This window comes from Pipistrellus hanaki (assembly GCF_964339955.1).
Source record: "Pipistrellus hanaki genome assembly, chromosome: 14".
NCBI classification, from domain to species: Eukaryota; Metazoa; Chordata; class Mammalia; order Chiroptera; family Vespertilionidae; genus Pipistrellus; species Pipistrellus hanaki.
In genome coordinates this window covers 50304281-50331127 of record NC_140516.1, presented here as the reverse complement: position 1 = coordinate 50331127, position 26847 = coordinate 50304281, and the positions used below count along the sequence as shown (strand labels likewise).

The window sequence follows — 26847 nt, the reverse complement described above, 5'->3', positions numbered from 1 at the left end:
TTGTCATCTCTTAAAGTGCATTCACTCTAATTAGCCTCTCTACATAATGCACATAGCCTGCTTCTCCCGAACATCTGTAGGAACGGAATTGTAATTGAAAAGCTAATGATTTTTGGAAGACAAAGGATAAAAGTCAGAGCTGCTTTAATTATGATACAAACTCTCCACATAATTTAATTGGCATAAACGTTTATTGATTTACTTTTGTAATCATTTAAACATGGAAACATGACAGTAAATTTCATAATTTAAACTAGTTGTTATTTTAAGACTGACATATTTCTTGCCCGCCACTAAAACTTTCTGTGTGCAAAGTCTGTGTTATGGGAAAGAGCAATGTTCACATGCATATTGCAAGCGAATCTCATTTTGAGAGGAAAATGCCGGGGTGGTGCAGACTGAAAAGTAACTTGGGTGCTTGCAGAGGGCGGCTAGGTCTGCGCCGTTTCTTCTTGTCGCCTGGCCGGGTGCTGGGCACACGTATGAGCCCTGTGATGTGGGCTCCTCTGCGCACTCAGCCCCCTGCCCAATGGCACGGGTGCAGGGAGCCGATTCCTCGCCCAGCTCATGAAGTCTGTTCAATCAGGCAAAGGGAGTGGGATTTTCCTGTTGGAAAGGAAGGTCCAGGACCACGTGTTGAACACTAGCCGGACAGTACGTGTGGGAACGGACCTGGGAGAGGACGTGTGGGGAAAGAGCTGGGAGGGTCCAGACTGACAACCCCGTCCGTCTCCATGCGGCGGCTCCCGGATGGCGAGTGCCTGGGCCACGTCCTCTCGGCAGCCCCGCCCCGGCCCAGGAGGAAGGGCAGAACCATAGGGGCCTCCGTGCCCCTGCGCCTGCTTCTTACTCTCAGTGTGGACGCACCACTCTCTCAGGCACCTTCGTTCCTCACACGCAGCAGTTCTCCGAGGAGGAGTAGCGGCTGCCATCTTTACAGCCACTGAGAGAGCTGGGACTTCCCTGCCAGAGTTTCTCTGAACCTACCATTTGGGTGTGTTCACCGCACCACTGGCCTCTGGAGTGTGGACTCCAGGGTCACCCTGTCCCATGCCTTTGATGTAGATCAGGGCCCATGGCCACTTCCTCCCCCTCACCCACCCTAAAGACACCACGTGCCCCTGGATCCGTCCTTCTCTTGACTGCACCTTGGCCCACTGACTGCCCTGTGTCTCCACTGAGCATCCTGTGTTCACACTGCCCACCCACATCCACACTGACCATCCACGTCCACACTGGCCACCTTGGCAGTCTCTCTATAGGGTCTTCTCCTGTTCCCAGTCACTCCCCAACGGCAGTCCTGGGGCCAGCACCTGGCCTGCCCTTTCTCTGGCTCTAGTCAGCCCTCAGTGAGAAGACCCATTTACAGCTGCACCTAGACCTCTGCCTGGACACCAGTCCCACACGTCCAGCGGCCTTCGATGTCTCCCTGCGGTGTTCACAGCCATTGCAACCTCAACGTGTCCGAAGCTGGGTGCTTCCTTCCACCACCCTCAGTCCCAGCGATGGCAGCACCCACTTCCTGCTGGCCCGGCGAAACCCTGGCCCTCGGTGCCTCCCCGAGCTCTCGGCCCTTCCTCAGGGCATCCTGTGGGCATTGCCCGTGTTCGGAAGCTGGCCCTTCGTGTGAAGCACCCGTCGTCCCTCGCATCCCGCCATCTCGCTTTGGGCCGTTCATTCAGCGAGACTTCGGCCGCCTGCCCGGGCAGCGGGAGTGGATGTCACAGAGCATTTGTGAACAAGGGAGCCAGTTCTCAGCAGGGCTGTGCCTGAGCCAGTGCGTGACCTCGCCCCAGGCATGGTGCGATGCGAGTGTCCCCTGCAGTTTGCGAATCTGGTGTCACCCCTCGTGTGGCCATCAGCACCCTCCGGGGCACCCCTTCCCAGCAGCCCGTCTGTAAAGGCCGCTCGCCCCCCAGGGCTGTTCCTCGCCGCCGCGATATGAAATGTTAACAGGCACATTCATCTGTTGGATTTATCGTGGGCCACACGGGACATTAAGTGGCTGTTGCTTGGAGTGTTTACCCTCCCTGTCATGATGGCTGTGTTCTGCCGGCCCCTTGCTGGGCTGCCTAATTGGGGACACTACAACAGGGCTGTGACAGGGTTCAGCACCCCGGTGTACGCATGCCAGCTCCCATGGTGCGCGCTGTATAAAATGCTCTTTAATTCAGGAACAGATATCATTAACTTTGTAAGTAGATGAACACAATGGACAACCAATTTAATTAACTTCTGATGTTGGCTGTTGGACGGGAGACAAAATGAAATTATACGTGCATCTCTCAAGCAGGCAGCCAGCCTGGAGAGGGCCGGGCAGTGAGGGTCAGACGGGGGCACACCTTTGTGCCGTCATTTCACGTTGAGCCCAGAAGCTGAAATTGGAAAGTCAGTACTTTGTAAAGAAGTCAGCTCTCATTTTCGATGGTGACAAAGCTGCTCGGAGAGGTGGCGCAGCCTCGCAACAGTGACATGCTAAATGTGACCTCTCGCGCACGCTGCCCTTCTGGAGAAGGCTGGGCGAGATGGGCAGGCATGCCGCCTCATCCCATTAGACCGGCCGCCCGTGAGTTTATTACACAGGGAGAGATCAATGAAGCGCTGCATTGATTTAAACAAAAGCTTTGTTTCATTTATTATTGTTATAATCTAATGAAAGTGATAGTAACTTAGCTATGATTTATTACTCAATCTATTAAATTTTATTAAAACCAGGAGTCTTGGGACTCTGCAGTCTTTTACTCTCGTGAGAGAGTTGGTCCTCCTCTTGGTAAAAGTCTGATTTTTTGCAGTCGTGTTCAGCTTCTTGGAAGAAGGCGATGCGTTGTGTTGCCCTTTAAACCCTGAGTGGACAGTCCTGCACATTAGCTCCTGAGCAGCTTAGCCAGCCACTCCTGCGGGTGTCCTGCATCTCCACACCTCTGTCATTGAGCCAGGACTCTTTAAACTCCTGCCGGCACCAAGCATTGTGCTGGGCACTCAAGAGGCGACGAGACCATCCTCGAGGAGCCCCCCTTCCCTCCCAGAAAGGAAGACAGGTGGTGGGAAGGAAAGAAGCTCACAGCCAGAGCGGGCAGCACTGCACACGGACAGAGACTGTGCCTGCGGCTGCTGGGGCTCTACCCACAGAGCAATCAGGGAGGGCTGCTGGGAGGAGGCAGCGTTTCCATGAAGACCTACATGGCACGGGAGAGGGGGTCATGTGAGAAAATGTTGAAAGTTGGCAAGGCAAAGCAGGGCAATACCCTAATGACGGCCGAAATTGACTTTGTGAGCTGGGGGTGGGTATGAAGGACCTGGGTGAGCAGGCTTGTGCCGGAGGTCACTGGAAGCAGAAGATTGGCAGAATCAGACTTTAGTTTTTTAAAAGGTCACCTTGGCATCTGGTGAATATGAGGCTGAGGGGGCAGCAGTGTGCAGAGATGTAGAAGGTCAGAGATGTGGAGGGCGTTGGGAGGGACATGGTGGAGGAAGCAGCTGGAGGAATCTAGAGAGATCTACTGTTTGCAGGGGGAGCAGGAATGTCCTGCTGGGCGGGGGAGGGACTGGACTCCTTGTGAGAGAGACATCCACCTGGGGATTGCTGCCCCGGGCCTAAGAGGCGGCCTTCAGGAGGCGCTGTGCATGTGAGAGTGTTACCTGGAAGACGAGGGATGGGGCCACAACAAAGGGGTGGGAGTAGGCTTTGTTTGGGACCCCAAGCAAACCCAGTGTGTCATTGTCATTGTGCACATGTGTGTCCAAGGACACCGTGCATGTGAAGATGTTCACTGTAGCCTCGGTTGTAATAGCAAACACATTGGTAGCAGTTTTCATGCCCAACAGAAGACTAGATAAATAAATTACAGTATTTTGGTATGTTGTATTACTATGTAGCATTTAAAAAACTAAAGTTACAGCCTGGCTGGTGGCTAAATTGGTTGGAGCATATCTCCTGAGAGTCCCCACTTCCCTGAGAGCAAGCACTGTGTGTGAATGTGTGTGTGTTCGCACAAGTACTACCTGGGCATACACTAGCTGTGAAATCGTGGGATGGAGGTCCATGGGATGCACCCCCTCTCCCTGTCCTGAGTCCTCAGCGCTCTTAGATCACGTGAGCCTGAATGTCATAGCATTTCTCCCGTCTCCCAGCGGAGACAAGTGTGGGAAGGAGATTCACAGCTGGTGTGCTATCAGACGCACAGCCTGCGATGCAGTTGGCTTCACAGGGGACCCCAGGCCCGGGTCCCTCAGGAGGGACGGAAGGTGGCCTGTTCCTGTGACTTTAGGGGGAACGCTCCCTTCTGCCATGCTCTGCAGGCTCCTGGGGGCTCAGACCTGGTGCTCTTGGGAATGCGCAGTGGCAATATTTTTATTTTTATATGTTTTTATTGATTTCAGAGAAAGGGGAAGGGAGAGGGAGAGAGAGAAACATCCATGTGAAAGAGAAACATCAATTGACTGTCTCCTGCACACCTTCTACTGGGGATCAAGCCCACAACTCAGGCATGTGCCCTTACCTGGAATTTAACCATGACCTCCTGGTTCATGGGACGGCGACACCCAACCGACTGAGCCACACTGACCAGGGCAGCGGTGACATTTTCACAAGGACGTTCGAGGCGCAGGTGAAAGCGGCCTTTCCCGCCTTTGCCTCATATGTGAGAAGCCCTTCTGTTTTCCCCGCTTTTGTGGAATCTGGAGAAGAAAAGTGTGTTCCCAGGTGCCCTTTACTGCTAAGTCGACTTGATTTGAGTGTCAGGAATTCTGTCTCAGGAACAAGTGAGCCGGATGGGAGGCCGCAGGTTAATGGTATGTACTTTGGCTGCCAACCCAATTGCGGAAATGATCGATCACTGGGCGTTGGATCTGTTTGCAAATAAAGAGTGATGGAGGCGTTTCTGACGAGGAGCTGCGTTCTGTCCTGGCCCCACGCCTCCATGCAGTGGCCTCGTCAGGGAGGAGGGGACCCCGCCAGCCGGTGCTCTGCACTGCCTGTCGCTTTCTGTCCCAGGGTGCAGAGCACTCTGCACCTCGTCCCAGTCGGCTGTGTTTGTAGAGCCCGCTGCTGCTATCAGGGCTCCACTGCAAAAGGAAACGGGGGTCGGGTGCGGCCGCTCATCACAGGAGCAGGCTGTCAGAGAGGCCAGCACTGGCTGAGTTGCTTTGCCAACAGTTGTTTTCACCAGAGGAGCAGTTTCATCTGCCATGGGCACTAATTCCTGCCATGCCTGGGTGGGTGGGGCTCCAGGCCATAGCCGTCTCAGAGACAGGCCCCTGCCACGTTCCATGCTCATACGGAGCTGGCACCTCCTGTGCGGCCGCCCAGTTCTGTTTCTGGTCCTCACCCAGCCTCCCAGAGCTCCAAGGGGCGCAGTGCTGTGGGCGATGCAGACTTCTCCACTGCCGATGCCCTGCGAGGCTGTACCACGGAGGAGGGCGGAGGGCTCCTGCCTGAATGACCGGACGGCAATGCGCTTAATGGGGAATTCATAAGCACTCTTGACAGTCAGGTTTATAAATATGTAAAAAAGTATTTTAATTGTTTTTAGCAAAACAGGCAAGGAGTCAATATTCTCAAACACGGTGTTGACAGGTCCTGTGGCCGGAGGACCCGGAGAGCAGGCCCGGGCGCATTGCTATGCAGACGTTGTCGTGACCGTGATAAATGAGGGCCCTGAACCGTATTGATAGAGTAGGTTAAACATTGGGAAAGTTAGCTGAACTTTGACTTTAAATATTCATTACAGCTAATTATGGATTTTCCGACTCTATGAATTACAGTTTCCATACCTGCGTTGGCAATGTATTTTCCATTTATTTCTTGTAAACTTCATGATTCTATATCAGCTGTATCACATTCAATGAGGTACTGGTTTAAATGTTCGCAGTGACGTTTATTTACTTACACTGTTCCTAAGTGCGTTCTGCCCGGAGTAAATTCAGACATCCTGCGGAAGGGCGGATGGTGACAGGCCATGAGGTGGCATGGGCACAGCCTCTTGCTGCTTCCCTGGCCCACAGGCTGCGTGTCCCCCTGTCTGTCTGGTGGGGCAGAAGTGAGATACCTGATGGCACCTCTGTGGAGGAAATGCCGCTGGCAGCTGGCTCGTGGGCCGGGACTCCTGATGATCGAGTCACAGATCTCCGTGATGTGACTCAGTTGCAAGGAGCGCACCTTTAATTCTAGTTCAGAGCATTTTGTTCGTCGCTCTGGGCTGTGTTAGAAATATCCGCTGGCAGGTCTCTCACCTGATCTCTCTTTTGCTCCACAGGCTCTAGGAAGCTTTTATTTTCTTCACGAATCCTTAAAAAACATCTACCAGTTTGACTTCAAAGGTAAGACTCTGATGTCAGTTGTCTAGAATCCTTCTGGGGTTTCCCGTCTCAGCAGACTTCCCACCCCCTGCGTGTCCCTGTGGACTGGTGTGGTCTCGGTTATGTCACTTACTGGCAGTCACTAACCAGGATCTCGTATGAAACCTGGCTTTCTGGCTGCACTAAAATCAGGACAGCTGGCCTGCGCCCCCCTAGCCCAGCCAGCTCACCCCCTCGCCCATCCTGCCACCCCTCTGCTCCCAGGGCAGGGTTTGGCAAGTCACGATGCCTCAACTCCAGTAGAGCCCGAGGAGAAGGGAAAGGCTCTGTCTGCATCTGTTCCCCTATAAGATGTGCAAAGTGGAAACAGAGCGAGACGATGGCTTAGCCCAGAATGATGAGTGAGAGCCTGTTTGTGGCCAAGTGGGAAACGTGGTCCCATGTTGACTGGGCAGGCACCACCTGGCTGTGCTGGGAAGATTCTTCCTGAGCTGCCTCTGACGTCACAGGCTTGTCACTGTGCCTTGGGGCACCGGAGGCTGTTACCCCAGATCTGACAACTTTCAGTATCGCCCGTTCCATTGGGCATGTTGGTCCCTTTGTCTTCCACTCAGTGTTACATCCTCAGGTTCTGTGTAAATTCTGCAGCGCTCCATTTAGGCTAGCAAGCCAGATCACATTCATTTGAAATGTCATTAAAGTTGTAATAACTGTGAAGAGCCACTAATTATGTCACTGTCTCCGATTCATTATCTTTGCTCATTTGGGAGACAGATTACCCCTTAGGAAACGGAGAGCAGTCTCCTAACGGTGCAAGCAGTGCTCTGGTCCGGCTGAGAGTAGGACTCGGCCAGCCGGGCTTCACTGGCCCTGCCGCCTGAGGAGCCTCTACAGGCTTTTAAGTGAGCATCTCACTTCCCACAGTGACCTTGCCTCTGACTACAGTCTTCATGGACACTGGCACCAGGGTATCCTGTTATCGACAGAGGAGTGGTGAGGAGGTCCCGGTGGGGCTGGCAGCAGAGGGAGTGATGCTGGTCATCTGCACCACAGGCTTGGACATGTACCGATCTGTTGAACTGGTCCTTTTGTTAAGTAATCATTTGCATACATATTTTACTACCGAATCCGATCAGTCAGGAAGTATAAGAGAAGGAATAAATGAAGATAAAATTAAGTACCTTATTTTTTATTTTGTACTAATCTAACAGATAACTTTTGTTCTAAGTATTATAGCAACAATGTATTGGGTGACAATAGCTGTTGGATAAGTGAAGTGAATGATAGAAATGTTATAAGGGCTGGGGGGAGGGATTGGATGACTGGTTATAAAGACCCCGCACTGTTTGTGAAGATGTATAGTGCTATTTGAAAATGGACTTGTATTCATTGTAGATGATTATTGCAAACTCTTTGACAATCACTAAAATGTCTTTAATGAAATTAACTGATAGAGTAAAAGAAGAAAAAAAGTTGGAACATATAAAATGTTTAATTTAACCAGAGAAGGCAGAAAAAAAGTGAAAGACAAAAAGAAACAAAGAATAAAGGCCATAAATAGAAAAGCTATAAATATGGAAGGTATGAGTTCAACTACATCAATAATTACTTTAAATGTGAATGGTCTACATACACCAATTAGAAGACATTGTCAGAGTGATTAAAAAAAAAAGAAGAACAAGATCCAACTATTGTCTACTAGAAACCCACTTATAGATAGATAGATAGATAGATAGATAGATAGATAAAAGTAAAGGAAGGCTAGAAAAAATATACTCTAACACACTTAGTGAAAAGAAAGCAGAGTGGTAATATGAACTTCAGACAGAACAGACTTCAGAGCACGGCAAGTTATCAGGGATAAAGAGGGGCTTTACATCATGGTCAAGGGATTAATTCTCCAAAAAGACATGATAATCCTGAATGTGTATACACCTAACAACAGAGCATCAAATGCATGAAGCAAAAACTGGTCGAACTACAACAAGAACCAGATGGGTCCACTCCCATAGCTGGAGACTGGAACACCCCTCATTCACAGATGGACAGCCCAGCAAGCAAGCCATCAGTGAAGACAGAGTTGAACTCAGCAGTACCATCAATCACCTGGTCTAATGGACATTTATAGAATAATCCGTTCAACAACAGCAGAATGCATTCTTCTCAAGTCAGCCGGAATACTCACCAAGACAGACCACATTCTAGTCTGTAAAACACACCTCAACAAATTTAAAAGAAGAGAAACACAGCCCACAATGGAATTAAGCTAGAAATCAATAACAGAAAGATAACTGGTTAACCCCCAAATATGTGGGACATTAAACATTTCACTCCTAAATAACATACTGGGTCAAAGAAGAAGTCTCAAGAGAAATTTTAAAAATATTTTGAACTAACTGAAAGTGAAAGCACAACTTACCAAAATTGTAGGATGTAGTGAAAGCAGTGCTTTGGTAGCAGCAAGTGCATATATTAAAAAAAGAAAAAAAGATGTAGAATCAATAATCTAAGCTTCTGCCTTAGGAAACTAGAAGAAGAGCAAATTAAATCCAAAGTAGGCGTAAGAAAAGAAATGATGAACATTAGAGCATAAATCAATGAAATTGAAAACAGGAGCTTAGTAAAGAAAATCAACAAAACCAGAAATTGATTCTTTGAAAAGATCAATAAAATTGACAAACCTCTAGCCAGCTAACCAATGAAAACAAGACAAATTACTAATATTAGAATGGAGAGAGGAGCCATCACTACTGATCCTATAGACATTAAAGGATAATTAAGGTATCTTATGAACAAGTCTATGCCTATAAATTTGATAACTTAAATGGACCGGTTCTTTTAAATATATACTCTACCAAAACTCATACAAAGAGGACTAGATAATCTGAACAGGTCTTTATATATTAGAGTAGGGGTGTCGAACTCAATCAGAGAAGGGGTCAAAATCTAAAATCCAGCCTAAATCGCGGGCCGAATGGTTTACTGAACAGTCATAAACTGACAATGTCATAAACTGACAGCGGAGTGCAGTGATGACAGCGCGGTGCGGGCCACATTGCAAGGCCTGGCGGGCTGGATTTGGCCCGCGGGCCTTGTGTTTGACACATGTGTATTAGAGAAATGGAATCAATAATTAGTAACCTTTAAAAAAGAAAGCATTAGGATCAGATGATTTCACTAGTGAATTCAACCAAACATTTAAAGAAGAAATCATACCAATTTCCTACAATCTCTTCCAGATAATAGAAGCAAGGAAATACTTCCTAACTCATTCTGTGAGGCCAGCATTACCCTAATACCAAAACCCAGATAAAAAACATACAAAAAAGGAAAACTACAGACTGATATCTATCATGAATATACAATAAAATGTAGAAATTCTAAACACAAATTAGCAACTAGAATCCAACAAGACATAAGAAAATTATACACAATAACTAATTGATATTTATTCCAGACTGGTTTAACATTCAGAAATAAATGAATGTAATCTACCACACCAGCAGACTAATAAGTCGCATGATCATATTAATAGATGTGGTAAAGCATTTGACAGAATTCAATACCCATGTTTAATAAAAACTCTCAGCAAACTTAGAGGGGACTTTCCTCAACTTGAGAAAGCTACAAAGCCTACCACTAACGTAAGACTTAATAGTGAGAACCTAGGTGCTTTCCCCCGGATCAGGAACAAGGTGAGGCTGGCCCCTCTCACCATAGCTCTGCAACACCATCCTGGCATCTCAGCTAATGCAGTAAGACAAGAAAATGAAATAGAAGGCTTATTGATTGGAGGGACAGTGGAAAAATTGCCTTCGTCTCAGATGACATGATTATCTCTGTAGAAAACCCCAAGGAATCAACCTCAACAAAACTGTACTAATAAGCAAGGCTGTCGGACCAAGGTTAAATACAACACAATAGTCTTTCGAAGTCTGTTCAGTGCAGGGCTCCTCCAAAACTGAGTCCTAGGCAGATGCCCACCAAACAGGCTCCCCAGGTGTCTGCCCCCTGCAGCATGGACTGGCGGCCCTGGTGGCTCCTGTGATGGCTGGAGCTTTGCCAAGAGGAGTCTTGCACCTGAACAGACATAGAGAAAAGAATGTTCTTCCTTATCCCCAGACAGGCGAGCTGTGCCCTGGCTGTTAACCGAGGGGCCTCAGGAAAGAGCAGCGTGTGGCTGGGCTCCTCATGGTGAGGAATGGCGTGCATGTGTTTGGTGCTGGTGTGCGCAGTGCCACCCAGGTCAGCGAGGTCCCACAGTCCTGTGGCCAGCCCTCCCAGCATGACAGCAGCAGCTGTGTCACTGTGCAGGTGACTGTCCTTAGATCTGGGCAGAGGGCAGAGCTGCTGCCAGGGCTGGAGCTTTGAGGTCCCTCAGTCCTCCAGACCGGCCGAGGTTCAGCCCTACCTGGTACCCGTCTCCCATTTCCCATCCTTGCTGCTGGTGCTCATGCTCATTTCTCGGACAGGCCCTCTCCCCGCCCTGGCAGAGTTCCCCTTCCTCCTTCCCCGCCATCTGGCTCTTCCATCAGCCCCGCGCTCTGCCTGGCCTCTCCCTGTGGCCACACTTGGAGGCTCTGTTTCCCCCGCCATGTCCCAAGAGGCCCAGGCAACGTCTTGTTTTTGTGTCCCGTGCCCTTACTCGTGTGCATCCCTATGTCCTGTGCCCGGGTCCACTCGCATGTCCCATCTCCATGTACCATGTCTGTGTCCGTGTCCATGTTCTCAGGGCTACTGGGAGGTCAAGGCCATGGAAAGGCCCTGGGGGGAGGTGGATCAGAGAGCCCGCAGCATAGGCAGAATCTGTAAGAATTGCTACATCGCTGGTGGGACACCCGTTCTCCCTGGGGCATTAGCCCCCACTCCTGTGTCTGCTACCTGGGCAGGTCTCCCTTCAACCTCCTCAGAATGATGATGGCTGCGTGGGGCTGATGTTTGATAGATGCTGTCCTTCTGCAGAGATGGATGGGTGGTTCCAGTAAGTGCTTTGGTGATTAAACGCCCTTTTGCGCATACCAGGGGCAAATGGGTATGGTGGACGGGTCCTTGTTTGCTCACACAGGCCTGTGCCCACCTGCCCCCGGGTACCTGCCTCTGGCTAACTGGGTCCATCTCCCTCTGAAGCCTTCCCAGGGGGTGGCGATGCGCTGCAGGACCTTGGGGGACCAGGGACACAGCAGGCACAGCCCAGCACTCGGGGAGCAGCTCACTTCCACCTGCCCTGCTCTTAGTTCCCTCAGTCACTGAGCATCTAGAATAGGTTGCACCCAGGCTCCTGCTTTGGCCCCTTGGAGTCCCCACCCCTAGTGCCTTGCTCTTGCCTGGGTTCACGCTCCACAGAACGCTGCCTCAAGTCCCTGCCTCCTGCCTCATCCCTGCTGCTCCTCCACATCAGTGGGTCCATGGGCGGGATGGGGCTCCAGAAACAACAGATGAGAGCAGCTTGGGGGGCTCGGAGCATGACCCTCAGGAACTCGGACAGCAGACCTGGTCATCGTTGGCCTCCAGGAATCTCCTAACAGCCCAGAGACATCCGCCGTGTCGGGCCTTCCCGGAGAGAGGAGCACGTGTGTGGACCGACAGGCCTCTCTGCTGCGGTTGTGGCGGGCCTGCATGTGGAGGTCTCGGTGGGCCCACGTGCAGCCACACTTTCTACAGGGCATCCTGAGCGGAGGCGGGCATCCCTTCACTAGCCCGGGCCTGAGACTTTGAGGAACATATTCATATGTTTCTTCACCAGACCCCCCCATGGCGTGAGGTTACCATCCTGAAAAGAAGCGCCCAGGTCCTGATGTGAGAGAACCAGGCCAAGCCCTGTCTGCAGGGGTCAGCCCAGGGGGGGGTGGCCCGGCAGGACATATCACCCAGTGAGGTGGCGGGAGCTTGGTCTGTGTGCCCTCCTCTCTCCATCTCACATAAAAACGCCTCGTCCTTGCACATGAGTGATGTTGGCTGGATGTGGAGGGAATCAGTGTTATTAAGTAAATTTGTATGAAGGTATGAGTGAACGGTAATTCCACGGCCCTCTTAAACATACTCCCGGTGTTAACGGAGGATGCCAATTAGCCCCGGTAAGTCTGCAGCTGCAAGTGTTAGTGGGTGATGAAGTGGAGTGTCAGACTCCAGGTGGCCGGCCAGCAATTTACAAGTCACAGTGTCCCCGAGAGCAGCTAGCCTGCTGGGTCGGTACCCCCGGTCTGGTCCCCCTCATCACTCCCTGCTCCCCACAGGGCTCATGGGTGGGACACAGGGCCCCCCAGAGTGTGGCTGGTTGGATGGGATGTAGTGACATGGTTATTCACACTGTTCTTCTGCTCTTTTCCAGCCAAGAAGTATAAAAAAGTCACTGGCAAAGAGATCTACTCGGACACGTTGGAGAGCACGCCCATGCTGGAGAAAGAGAAGTTCCCCCAGGACTACTTCCCCGAGGTGCGTCCGAGCCCCTGCCGCTTCCTCCCGAAGCTCTTACTTTCCAGGCTGGTCACGTGAGAAGGGACGTTTAGGACTTGGGGTCTTCCTATCACATCTCTGCTGCCACGCCCCCATGTTCTCTTTCTGGGAGTATCTGAAGTGCGTGGGTTCCTGGGTTGTCTTAGGTAAGAGCTGAGAGAATCCGCAATGTTCATTGTTCTAACAACTGGTGAATTTTCTAATCCCTATTTTCTGAGAGAGGAACCATCCCCAGCGATGCAGGAAAATGATTATCGGTTCAGTCTGGCCATGACCTACTCGACCTTCATAGCTGTGGTGTGCCAGGCAGTGACACACGGGGCATGTTCCTGAGAGAGACACGGCCGAGGGCCTTCCCGGTCCCAGGCAGTGGCTGCTTCGTACAGATCAGAGGTTAAGGAAAGTGTGGGATTATTTACCACCCACAGCTCAGACTCAGTCAGAAAATGCTGATGTCTTTCCTGTGGGTTTTGCGGCATCTTGTGTCACTTTGTTATTTTTATGCGCATTGCACTGCACACACCATTTTGGATCCTGTGTCTTTAGTCGACATTATAAGCAGCACTTTGGAGCCTCCTAATCCTGTGTCCTCACGTGTTGGTCACCTGTCCTTTATCTCCTATTAACTGGGGCCGGATGTGGTGCTGATTGAAGCCTTCAGGAGAGATGGAGGCCTGGGCGCCCGCCTCCCTGACAGAGGTGTGCTCAGCCGCAAGAAGGATTGCCTCCAGGCCCTTCTGCGTGAGGATTGCCGCTGCTCAGCAGACGCCCCACCTGCGCTCCCAGCTGATCTTCAGCAAGGCCACAACTTTATTAACTTGTTTTATGACCTGAGCCTGGAGTGAAGGAATTGTGGCTGCCTCCGTAAAGGATGGCCCTCTTGTCACGCCAGGGCACGGCTTCCTCATCCATTGTCCCGAGCCAAGGACGCAGTGTCAGAGGCCTGGCCTCCCGGCCTGGCTGCTCCGCCTGAGGCTGGAGGAAGGCATGCCCGAAAGCCCTGGAAGCTTCAGTTCTGGACCTTCCCTGAGCACAGTTGATGCTGTGGCTCCTGGGATCCTCCCTGAATGCTGGCCATGGTGGGTCCTGTCAGGAAGGTGGGACCACGGTTCCCTTGGGGATGTCAAGGGGCAAGAAGCTGGTTTCAGGGTCCAATTTTTGCTAAACTCCCAGGCCCTGTCTCATTCCACACCCAGCTTTGGACTCCAGGTAAGCAAAGCTGGGTGTGGAATGAGACAGTAGGTCATGGCCAGACTGAACCGATAATCAGACAGGGCCTGGGACCCTTGCCTGAGGGTGACCAAGGGCCACAGGGGCACAGGTGGGGCCTCAGCCTCCTCCCAGCAGGAGAACGAGCTTGGCTAGGGCCTCTAGGGCGGCTGGGGCTCAGCCCGGAGCTGGGCATGCTTGGCAGTGTCCAGGGTCCTGACCCAACACCCACAAGTGGGAAGCCCTCACCCCTCTCTGTCTTGGTTATGGCACCACTGCCCATGTGAGGCTGAGATGGGACCTGGGTCGTCCTAGCTCTTCTGTTCTTATCCTGGGGTCCATTCCCAGCCCAGAGGGGCACTCCCCCCACCTAGGGTGGCTGAGGTTCCCCAGAAACCTGGGAGGGGAGGCAGGCTCCAGGGGTGCCCATGGGCTGGACACGCCCAGGTCAGTGCTGGGGCTGGGCAGCGGGGCTGGCCGGAGTGACCCTGTGATGGCTGTGGGCAGTGCTAGACAGGGGGCTGGTGTGGTAATGATTGCAGCCAGTGTTGGGGAGGCCTTTGTCCCCTGCCTCCCCCAGGAATAAGGCTTCTCCCCAGGAACCCAGCTGCTCCAGGGGAGCCACCCAGGCTCGGGGAGTAGAGGCCGGAGCTCAGGCTGATGGTGTGACTGTACTGAGAGCGCCGGCACCTCCAAGGTCCTGTGAGTGACGAGGCACTTTGAGGTGTTCCCGGCCTCCATAGGCTCTGCGTCTTAGTGGAAGGTGGTTCGTACTGGCCGGGCACCTGGGCGCCACGTCAGTGCGGCTGGTGTGGGAGGCATGCGCTGTGGCGGCAGCTGTCGCCTGCTCCTCCCTGTTCTGTGCCTTCAGGCCCGTCTTCCCGCTTTATTTGCACACATTTTGGGGGAGGGAATTAGTTTAAGACAGATTTCCGTTTCTTTTATTACCATCACTTAAGGATAATCTAAATGTAATTACCATGATGGAGGCAATTCCAAATAATTACAGTCCCTGCATATAAAGCTCACAAAACTTTCCCGCTGATTTATGGCGGCTTTGGCTCAGCATGACTTTCAGATGCTGCCTCTGGGAGCAGCACTCCAGATAATGTGAGACCATTTTTAAAAAGCAGATTTGTGTAGTCGATCAGGGCCGAGGCATTTTTTTCCTCTGGCCCGTAGTGAGAAATTGGTTGTTACCATAGATCACAGGCCCGCTCCTGGCTCTTATGAAAGATGAATTAATTTCGCTAATGCTCCGAAGCGGGCCTTTCACGGGGAGGCTGTGTGGCGAGAGCCTTCCCGCAGCCTCCCTTTCTCACTGGTGATTTATGCCGTCTTTTAGTAGATGAAACCGCCTGTATTTGCCATCCATCTGCTCCTAAAGGAATCCTATTAACAGGGGATCTGAGCAGAGACTTAATATTGTAAGGTGAACGACATGGCGGCCCCCTCTCCCCGCCAGGGCATGACGTAGCTTTCACTTCATGGTGATAACCTCGAAGTTTATCACCCCAGCCAGTGCTGTCCACCCCAGCCGCTGCTGTCCCCGGCCACCATCACCTCCATGGGATTTCAGAGGGTGGCCAGTGACCAGATTAGCACACAGACTGGCCCCAGACCGACTCCCATTCCGAGAAGTGATGGAGGCTGGGGGCCATGTCCTTGAGGTGCCCCCACATTCCAGAGTTGGGTCCAGAGTCAGAGAAGGGGAGGGGCAAGAAGGAGGAGGGGCAGCCAGCTGGAGCCTCTGGGGGCAGGAGCCAGTGGTTAGGAACAGCCTTGCAGAGTCACCGCTGAGTTGACACATCCCAGGACCTGCCTTCCCACTGAGACAGAAAGAGTGGCCTGGGGTAGAAAGTGAATTAGCGGCTCTCCAGGATGGGCCAGTCAGTGGGTGCATGCCAAGGTCCCTCTCCCTACCAAGCAAGGTGGTGGTTCTATTCTGGAAAGAAGCCCCTGTCTCTGCTCTGACACTAGTAGACATGGGCCCCACCAGGTTAAGATGGATCTGTCCCCACCCACATCCCAGCTGACTCCTGCCCTGGGCTGGGGAGGGGTGAGAGCACCAGCCACGGAATTCCTGATTCCAGCTTCTCCCACTCACTTGTTCTGTGACCCTGAGCACAGTTCTTAACCTCCAAGTCTCAGTTTCCCGGTCTGCAAAATGGGCACTGGTGGTGCCCTTCCTGTGGCTGATGTGAGCTTCAGGCGCTGGTCTGTCAGTGGCTGGGCACAGGCTGCTGCCCGTCAGGCATGCGGGGCTGGGTGGTGCTAACGGACGCTGCTTCAGCACCTTACACAGTCACTGACAATAAGGTTCTAAAGTAGATGTGGTCAAATCGGTGACTCAGAGGGATTATTAGTTCATCTAGATTCTAGAACATAGCCAAGAGACATACGATTTAGGCTTGAAGAGAGGGCTCTAGGCAGAGGGCTGGCCATGGCAGAATTGGGAGCCTGGGTTTAGATGTTGCGTATGAAGTTTGGTCATCAGGGGAAGTAAGGAAATCGGTGGGACAGTAGCTGCAGGGTCTGTGGGGTGGCAAGAGAGCCAGGCACTGTGTTATTTGGAACATGAAGAGGTCAGTCACTGCAGTCTGGGCCCGCGCTCACGCAGGGAGCACTTCTTCACCACCGACTTTGGTTCCCATGTATTACCTTCGTTCCTGCAAGCCCAGGCCCACATTCACAGACCGAGTCCTGGCCTCCCACCATTGCCTGACCCTGGGGCACACCTCCCCCTGCTCTGTCCCTCAGCTGACCCAGGTGACTGTGCACCAGGCCCCGGGCCCCTGCTGGGAGTATCAGAGGGAGCGGGACAGTCTCAGTCACACGTTTCAACATGGTGTTTGTGAGCTGAGGACTCAGCAAGGTCTCCCGTGTCTCCTGGGAGCTTGTAAAGAGTGCTGGCAGGGGCCCCCCTCTCCCAGCTGCTTAGGCTGTGAAGCGACCCTGTGAGTGTTCTATTGAAATTAAAATTCATTAAGGTAAAATGACTACGTTTCCAGTGCTCAGCGACCCTGGGTGACCACTGGCTCCCGCATGGGCAGTGACACCTATTTCTGTCATCGCAGCTGCATCCACCCTTCCTTGCCCTGCCTGGGCACGAGTGGACCACACAGGTTCCAGTCCCGTGGGTCTCTGACCTGAGATTGACAGCAGCTGTGGAAGGCAACGTGGGTCCCGCCCCCACATGCCCCATCCCCCATCCCCACCCTCCCAGGTCAGGAACCAACAAGGGAGGAATGTTGGGCACCAGTGACCATTGTCCCAGCTTCTCCAACAAAGTGACCTGGAGGGAGGGAGAATGAAGCAGAGGTGAGCGTGGTTCTTTGTTACCTGATGTCCGGCTCTCCCAAGGCAGGTCCTTGAGGTGCCCCCACATTCCAGAGTTGGGTCCAGAGTCAGAGAAGGGGAGGGGCCGGCTCTCCCAAGGCAGGTCCAGGCCCCGAGTTGGTGCCTCGAGGGGGTGACTCTCAGAGGGGCCTTTGAGGGCCACGCACCAGCGTCTGGGACATCTTTGTGGTACGCTGCTCCGGTGTGCATGGCTCAGCAGCGCACCCTCATTTGACCGACGCCCACCTGGTTCCCTAATAGCTCTGGGCTGGGGATGGGTTTTAACAGATGGTGGTGGCCGTGCGTGTTTGTGCCTGCTCACCCGCAACTGAGCTGTGTGTGCGCGCTTGGCCTGCACAGAGAGTGGCGTCTCAGCCCTTGTGAGCTGAAAGGTTAGCGTGTTCTCTGACTGAGAAGCCTCCGATGCACGCGTGTGGGGCAGTGCCTCCCTCCTTCCTCTTTTCCCGCTTACCTTGTGACCTGTTTATTTTTCAGTGCAAATGGTCAAGAAAAGGCTTTGTTCGAACAAGATGGTGCGTCGCGGACTGGTATGTTCCTCGTGTTGACTGTTCGTCTCTGCTTCATGGAGTTCCCTCCTTCGTGTTTTGCACAAGTGGTGTGCCAAACGTCCCTCAAAGGCCTTTGTCTCTGAGTCTCCTCCTCTGTCTCTGCAGCGCCTTTGACTTGGTGAACATCCACCTTTTCCATGACGCCTCCAATCTGGTCGCTTGGGAGACCAGCCCCTCCGTGTACGCTGGCATCCGGCACAAGGCCCTGGGCTATGTGCTCGACAGGTAGGTGCTGTGTGCGCGGCCCCACCCCACCGCCCAGGACTGTACAGCTTGCTCTTTTAAGCCACTTACTTTTCAGTCTTGTTTTTCCGTTTGCCTGAAATATGGAACTTGCTAATGTTGACCCATTGAACAGCACAAATCCCAACCCCTGTCCCAAGGCACCAGCAGTCCCTCCCAGGCGGCCTTAGGGTGGTGGCCTCATGCTTTCTCTTCAGTTTTGTGGGAGAGCTAAGAAAGTGAGCCAGGGCTATGGCAGAAGTAGAAGCCGTCTGGGGCACCTTGGAGTCTGAGAATTACTTCTTGGCTCTGGGGTCTCCCAGCGGGAGGCGGTGCCTCTCAGTGACTCCGCCCAACCTCCAATCCTGGAGGTTGGGGGCTGGGTCCCTTGAGCACCAGGCTGTGCACAGTCTGCTCAGCAAGGCCGAGCCACCGAGCGCCTCTCTCCACATTCTGCCCTCACAGTCCATCCACCAGAGCCTGGGCCTGCGCCTCTGGGGAGGGCAGGGGTGCAGCCCAGGGGTCTTCAGAGCAGGGAAGCTGCTCCTGCCTCCTGATGGAGCTCCCAGCAGCCTGTCCTCACTCCCTCTCGCAGGTGGTTTTTCAGGACCCTCTGGTCCTGGGCTCCGTGGGGCCCTCCTCTGTCTCTGGCTGTCTTGTGTGACCTTTCACAGGATCCGAGTTGAAGGGTGTCATTGGGGAAGAAGGTGTCCCCTCAGACTCAGTTGCTAGGTTAGGTTTGGTTTGGGAACCAGAGTCCCTCTTGATTCAAAGACAGGCCTCGAAGCCTCGTCCCAGGGCTTCTCTCCTGCTGCTCATCCTGCCCAGGCCTCAGCGAGTCTCGCCCACCAGCGTCCCGCCACCTAGGTGGCAGTCAGAGATCCACTCAGGCTTGGGACAGCCGCTACCACAGCTCAGTCCTCTCCCCTTTCTGCCTGGCTATCCAGGATTCTCCAGGACTCCACCCTGTGCGCACACTGCTTACGCCAGAGCAGGAAGGACTGCGGCTCTCCTACTCTTTGGCCCGGTGTCACCAGCTAACCTCTTTCTGGCACTGCGTCTGGACCCGGACCTTTTGACCCCTCCTGCGTGCACCAGGGTCCCCTCTGGGCTTCCTTCCAGTGTGGGCCGGGGTCCCGCCATGCAGGTTCCTTCCTTCTGGGTTCCTCTCAGCAGGATGTACCCGCCACAGGGGTTGGAGGGTGGGGTTCTGGCCCTTGCTGCCATGTGTGACGGTGGTGGTACTTCACCTCCAGGGCCCTGAGATGAGGCCCACGCCCTATCCAAGCAGCCAGGTCCCTGCTGCAACCTCCTCGGCCCACACAGAGGAGACAGGAGTGCAGGATGCAGGATCTGGTTGTCCTGCCCACCCAGGGCCGGCCCCCTCAACCCTTAATGCAGCCTCCAGGCGTGTCCAGACTGGGCTCGGAGGTGGGGTGACCCGAGGTGAGGAAGGGCCAGAGCAGAGCTAGGCCCAGATCTGAGTTCCTCGCCTGCCTCCAGAGCTGGGACCTCAGCCACGGGGCCATGGGGCCTGTTGCTTGGTCCGTGTGCTGACCCAGGGCCACCTGTGACAGGGCTCCCGTGTCCCTGGGCTGGGGCATGACATCCTTTGGCCAGCTCGTCCATGATCCTTTGTTGCCTGTTCGCACCCAGCGGGCTCTGGAGCTCCTCCACCACGCAGGCTCCAGTGTTGCTGAGTCTGTGCTGAGGCCCCAGGGAATCAAAAACCTGCGCTGCCTGGAGTAGGTTCTCGCTGGGCGCTGACCTGACAGAGCTGGCATGGAACAGTGTCGTGATTCAGGAGGTGGCAAAGATGGCAGGGTGTGCGGTGACATCAGGCACAGGGGAGCCACCCTGAGAGCGTTTCCTCGCAGTGACTGAACCTGGCCTCCCCGAGAGCTGCCAGGCCAGGGCCCTGTGGGCAGAGCCACCATGCCTGGGGCAGCGAGCCCATGGCCAGGAACAAGGACCTCGTTGGCGAACTGCTGTGTGCGGTCTCTGGCTGACAGGTTCTGGGGGCTGCACGACTCACTGGGACCTCCCATGGAGCGGGGCTGAGGCACACTGTGAGCAGTCTGCTTTGGTGACCGTGGTCAGCTTGTCAGTGGGGTGTGGCATTAAACTGTGTCATTGCCCCAAACTGCCGTTACCCTGCATCCTCGGGGAAAGCAGCCTTAGGGTTTTGGCACTTTCCTGTGGCTCTGCATTCCCACGAATCACTTGTGTGGGGGCTCGGCCAGCCGCAGATCCGGCCTCTGCGCGCAGCACAAAGGGCGGCTCTGTAGGAGTGTGAATACCGGGCCGCCCTTTCATCAGGGCTGCTAACCTTTTGGCAGCCACCAGCAGACTGCATTCTGCTCTGCTGATCGGGAGGACAATGCCATGCCGGCCCTTTGAATGGATGCTGCCACCAACAGTGCCCCATTCACTCTTTGGGAACCTCTGGGTGCATTGTCTGTAGGCCAGGAACCCAGGGAACAGCGAGAGGCTCCGAGAGGCGAGCCTGCCTTCTTGGCTTAATCTCCAAGTTTTGTGGGTCCACGTTTCCATGAGCTGGTGCCATCAGACCTGGGGAAGGTGCATCGGCCTGAAGCCCCCGGCTGCTGTGGGACCCTGTGTTAAAGCAGAGGCAGCCAGGGCTATGTTTGCAACCTTTCTGTAAATCTAAAGCTTATTATGAAATGCAGAGTTTGTGTTCAGACGTGTTTAACCTCCCAGCAGTGCCAGGCATGCGTGCCCCTGGCCCCTGGGCCTCCGGGCCATCATACGCAGGCGTGGACCCAGAGCACCCCTCCCTCCAGCCAGCCGATTGGGAAGGGTTCCTACTGGAAATGTGAAGACAGGGTTTTCAATGTACAAGTGCAGATAGGGAGTTCCTCGGGGCTGTTTTATTATATTACGAATAATAATCTTGCTAGTGCAGTTTAATTTTTTGCTTTTAATCTCTTGTTATGAAACTTTTAAGAAGACAAACCCCCCGATTAATATAGAGCATCAGGCTGGCACTGGAGGTGCGGGGCTCCGGGGATGTGGGACCTGTGTTGTCCTGGGGTCCCCTCTGGCCCTGGACCAGCCTGCCTGCCTCCCGGACACACGGTTAAGCTCGCTGGGGAGCATTTGGGGGATTAAACAGGAGCAGAGACCTCAGCCAGCGTCCTTCCCGGGGCTGAGACTTCCTGACACCTCCTGGAGCTTTCGGCCGTGAAATGAGATTTTTTTTTCCACAAGTGACAGGGCTCTTCTGTCTCCCCTTTGAGCTGTGGCCTGGCCTAGTTCAACAGAAACATTTTTACATTACAACTGTGAAATCTTGGCATAAAGCGCCCCTTTGTCCCCTCCATTATTTTCTCACAAATACAGTCCATTGTCACAGCGCTGAAGTTAATTTGATCAACATTGGGACATTTAACTTTTATGTCCGGTCAAAAGAGTTGTTTCATGCTCATTTTGGGCATTCAAAGGAGATGATGGCCAGAGAAATAATGTTGCCCTGAACAATTCAGGGCAATTAGTTTCCCTGGGAGAGCGATGTGATGCCGGCCGCCCACGGCCCCCTTTGTCATCCCAGGGCCGGTCATCAGTCAGCTGTCAGCCTGCTCAAAGGCCCTCCACCCTGAATGTGTCTCTTCAAGCCGTTCCCAGAACTCGCTGTTTGCGAGCAAAAGAGAGGCGCTGGTGTCCAGGCTGAGGCAGGTCCCGCAGACCTGGACGCTGGACGCTGGACACTGGGCGTTCGTTCCCGCCACCTGACTTCTTGGTTGTAAACACATCCGTCCACGCAGGGGCCTCAGCCTGGAAGCCTGGGTGGCTGTTGTTATGTCTGTTTGGAGCCACACAGGCCAGGGCTCACCACACGGCGTTCTCAGGGTGTCGGGCAGGATCACGCCCAGTTAGGATACGTGAAGTCCAGTTGCATCCCAACAAATGAGCTGGCTGTTCTACATCTCGGATGATAGATGGTATCTGTAATCTATCCTTCAATTTATTTATTTATTGAAAATGGGGAGGCTCTGATGACAGCCACACACCCTCCACTCAGTTCCGTTAGGTTTACATCTCCGCATTTGTGTCACGTGTCCTTTTGCTAAGAAGTGAAATATGGATACCATCTCTATGTTCTCCATCCTGAATCGTTGTTCTGCCCCTGCCCCTCACCATCTTGATTTAGTGCCTGTCCTTCCGTGGCCACATTGCTGAACTGCTGGCATGCGTGAGCACATGTGCATGTTGGCTTGTCTGCGTTTTCATCAGCACTGGCATCGCGAATGCCGGCGTGCTGAGCACCTGCTCCGCAGGCACTCCTGGCTCGGCCCTGTCCCTGCTCCCAGGCCATTCCCTCTGCCGGCTCTGCTTTGGGCTGTCCTCCGTGTTTTACTGACATTCAGGACAATGTTGGGAGTGGTGCTTCTGGCTGCTAGACTATGCCTGCTGCCCTGTGCTGTGACATGGGGCCAGGGCCTCACCACGTGTACTTGGGGAGACGATTCACTGCATAGCAGGGCCTCAGGCCTCGAGCAGCCGAGACAGGATGTGAATTTTCAGAAACATGAGCAGTTCACATGGGGATGCCTGTGAAAAGAGTGGTTTGGGAATTAATACCGTACCATGAAAACCTCTCCCAGCCCAGCTCTCTCCGTGTGCTGCTCCATCGGCTATGGCTGTGCCCAGGATTCTGTGACTTCTCCATGTCCATCCCTCCAGTGGCTGAGGGTCTGTGTGTCACCCATGAGTGGTGTGGTGGGCACAGTGGGCACCCCTCAGCGGCCTGGCTGTAGGAGTGTGTGCTGGGCCTGGGAGGGCTAGTCGGCGGGCTGGTCACTGATGTCCAGGCTCACTGGCTGTTGGTACTGCACAAGACACCCAGTGGGACCATCAGAGGGACATTTGGGAGCTTCGTGCTGATGCTGGCGCTGGCTCAGGTCCTGTCAGTAGGTTTTTCCTCTTTGCCTTCACACATGTCCTCTTACCTTGTCTCTGCCTCAGGACAAACCATTTCACACAGGCTCCCTGTGCCGGCTGGAGTCAGGGCAGGGACTGTCCGCCTGGCACTGCCAGCCCCACCAGGCCAGAGCCCACGCCAGCACCCATCCAGCACAGGAAGGAGAAGTACATTGGTCAGTTTGTTTGTAACCACTTAAATATTTCTACCGTACACCATTCAATGAGACATGTTAAGATTAGGAGAAATGTTTAAAGAACTTTAAAATGTTCTGCCTAGTTGTCGTAATTTCTGTTGTTGATGTTTTTACTAATAAAAATTATTAGAGAATTATTTGATCTCTACCAGATCAAAAGCCGACGCTAGTTGATTCCCAATTACACGTGAATTTCACTCCGTTCCGCACTTAAGACAGGAACGGACAGAAAGAGAAGGAGCGGTGCTGGCGGGTTAGTCAGGGGAGGGGCTCCTGTGTCTGGAGGCCGCGCAGCTCTGAGGAAGAGACCCCGTGGCAGCGAGTCCGTGATCTGGGATACCGACTGTCAGTCGCTCCGAGGCAAATGCTGTCCTTTCTGAATTTTTAACCTGTGCCTCCCCTCGTAACGTCGTGTCCACCCTGGAGGCCTTTGGTCTGCCGTGGGCCTCCCAAGTCCGCAGCCCTTGCTCGCTGGGTGGCCTCCGTGACGTGTGAGTGTCACTGTGGTTTGTCTCATACTGAAATCACCTGTCAAAACAGAAAGACGCTCCATTTTCAAGACCTAAAAAATTGATTTTTATGGCTGTTCTTGTAATTCCCTTTTTGAATTAGGCACGCGATATTGATGTGGGCCTACTTTTTAATCATAATATCTCCTGACAAGGTAATTAATTTTAAAACAACGCTTTTTTCCTCCTGGTCCAAATGGCACTCTGTCGAAATTAAAAGTGAGGCCCCGGGCCCGGCACTCAGGCGATTGCCTGGGCCTGTGGTGGCCCCTCCCCTGCCGCTGCGGCACGACTTCTCAGACCCGCCGTTATTAATGGGCACAGCCATCACATCAGGAAGGGGAGCCACGGAAGTGGGATAAAGTTTAGGATTTTAATGACAGTTACAAGGCTCTGGACACGCCGTTGAAACCCTCTACTCGTCACCGCAGGCATCTCTGTCCCCGCACCTTCCCTGCGGGTGGCAGAGCCAGGCCTGGGAAGGCACGTTTTCTCTCTCTAAACACTTGGAGGTTTTTAAAAGTTTATTCTGTCAGGTGCTAAATCTGAAATTTAAAATTTGTTCGTTTGTTTTAAAAATAATTTACCTCAAATTGGGCTCTACTATCTCATTAGCCCAATAGTCTTTGGTTCCTAACTCAGTGAGGGTATCAGCCGCTCACATTTCTAACTAGTCTCCAATTCCCTTTCCACCAAAAGTGGGGTCTCAGTTGAGCCGAACACTTTCACCATTTAATCAACCAGTGCCAGCTCCAGCACGCGCCCCAGAACAGCTCCATGTCACTGGCGGGGGGGTCACCCTGGTGTCCCGTAAATGCATCCTGGATTGTGTTCTCGGGTGGGCCTTGCTCCAGGCTGGAGTGTCCCAGCACCTACCCCCTACAGCCCGTGTGTAGCCTCCAGGGCTTGGCTCACCGTGAACCCTCATGGATCCCACGAGACGGGAGCCCTGGCCTCTCCTGTGACAAGAGTGGTCTTCAGCTGACAGCCAGAAGTCAGTCAACATAACGAGCTGTGCTAACGGTGTGCTTTCTCAGTCTGCAGCCCAGGGACGGTGCTCCCTGACCTCTCCCTGGCCCACGGCTGGTGGCAGCTCCGTGGAGTTGGGACTCTGCGCAGGACGGGCCCTGAGCCTGCGGGGACAAGGCTCCCTCACAGAAGCAGAGCACGTCACTGTCTTCTCATTTCCCGTGTGGCTTCTGTGTACAGGGTGGGAGCCAGGAACCCCATGTCCTAAGGGTCCTGAGGAGAGGACTCCTTCTGACCTTTCTAGGAACCTCCACGGTTCTCAGGATTTTTTAAAAGATGTTTAATACCAGGAAAAAGTTATATATATATATATATATATATATATATATATATATATATATATATATATATATATATATTTTTAGGATGGCTGCAATAGCTAGGTTCTTGTGGGCACCTGTGAGGCAGGTTCTGTCCCTTCACCTGTGAGCACAGCGCAGGGGGGAAAGGAAGGGCCTGTGCTTGTCCTGGTCACAGTGGGGGCCAGTCCACGGGCTGAGTGAGGCTGGTGTCCCTGCCCACACCTCTGACGTCTTCACTCCTGATTAGTGTTTCCTCTGCAGAAAGATTTAATTTTAACGCAGTGAAATTGCTAGTCACCAACATTAATAACAATCTGTTTAAATGTTCTTTCTCTTCAAATTAATGTAATTGTTAAATATTACTAAAAAGAAGAACAGGGCTTGTCATGAAATTTAGCTACACGATTGAACAATTAATATGTAAGAGAAATAGGAACATGGCCGAGATGGTTTTTTAAAGAATGTCGACAAGAAGGATCTCCCTATAAAGTCAGATTAAAGAAAAGTGTCCCGGATAGATGAAGGATCCACACAGAAAAGAATAGGGAGTCACAAAAAGTTCCAATTCGCTTGCGGAATTTTGTGCTTTACAAACTCGGAGAAGAAAGCATTGAATGTTTAATAGATGGTGCAGCTCAGTGGACCATTGAGAAATCGATAAACTCAGACCACTACTTCCCAGTGTGACTCCAGACAGATTAACCAGCCACAGAACTCCACCTTGAAGATAAGGACGGAAGCTGTTTGTGGACGGGGTCGGGAAGGCCCTCTGGAGAATCAGTCTATTCCACTGCGTGAAAACAAAAATGTCTGCAGAAACAGAGCTAAAGGCCAGCAACAGATGGGAGCTAACATCACAATTTACAGGAAAACTCTTAGAATTCCAAGTGAAAAAGGCAAGAAACTGAAAAGAAAAGCCATCTGAACAAGTTGAAGCAGAGAATGCAGAGTCTAACAGGTGCATGAGAGGACGGTTGGCCTCCTGTAATCACACAAATGAAAACAAAGACGGCGTTTCCACTCCTCAGACAGGTTCCATAGAATACAGCAAGTTCACCCGCTCAGACACACGGGTGAGCAAGCAGCCACAGGGCCGCCCGACAGCACCTGGGAGCGGGTCCTCAGGACCGAGTCCAAGCATCCTCATCACAGTAGGAGGCACCCACCCAGCCCCGTACTGCCCATCACTCTTCTCTAGTTTCTCAAGATGATAATCAAGTTAGCAAAGACTGAGCAGGTGATCCGTGCGCCTGCCCCAGGAGGGCACGGTGCCCGGGCTTCACACAACTGCACCAACAGGCATTACAGGGTGGGCCGGGACGCATCGGGGTCCTTGGTATCCAAGTAGGTGTTTCTGAGTGACTGGTGAAGACCCTTTTGCCTGCCTGGCCCAATTAGGGTTTAAGTCCGTCTCAGAGCAGCCCACCCACAGCTCTGCACAGCAAGTGTGTCCATGAAGCCACAGCCGGGCAGTGGCGCTGGGAAGCTTGGTCACCAAGTTTGCCTTTCCTTTTGCACAGATGACACGTCTGTTCGGCTGATTGATTTGTAAGAGGTTCCCGTTCTGCTTTGGAAACGGGAGTAGTTAGCGCTTTGCCCGCCCTCAGAGCCACAGTCGTGGTGGACGGTGGCCAGCAGGTTTGAGCCGTTCCCAGGCCTCCTTGTCTGAGGGCAGAGGTAGAGGCCACACTTGCCATGGGCATGCTTTTCAATGGAAAGTCTTTATGGAACACACTGGGATCCACTTAACATTCGGTAGCAACATTTTTCCAGCCAGGCA

The 26847-nt window shown here is 52.9% G+C and overlaps 1 protein-coding gene across 2 annotated transcripts in view; it reads left to right on the top strand.

Annotated features, from left to right (window-relative positions):
* The window catches only part of INPP5A (inositol polyphosphate-5-phosphatase A), a 118707-nt gene that overhangs the window by 68710 nt on the left and 23150 nt on the right, over positions 1-26847 (top strand). For both annotated transcript variants that reach the window (XM_084904567.1, XM_084904568.1), the window contains exons 5-8: positions 6255-6318; positions 12626-12729; positions 17794-17846; positions 17973-18092. In XM_084904567.1, coding sequence (XP_084760693.1) covers positions 6255-6318; positions 12626-12729; positions 17794-17846; positions 17973-18092 — 341 coding nt within the window. The remainder of the gene's footprint in view (positions 1-6254; positions 6319-12625; positions 12730-17793; positions 17847-17972; positions 18093-26847) is intronic.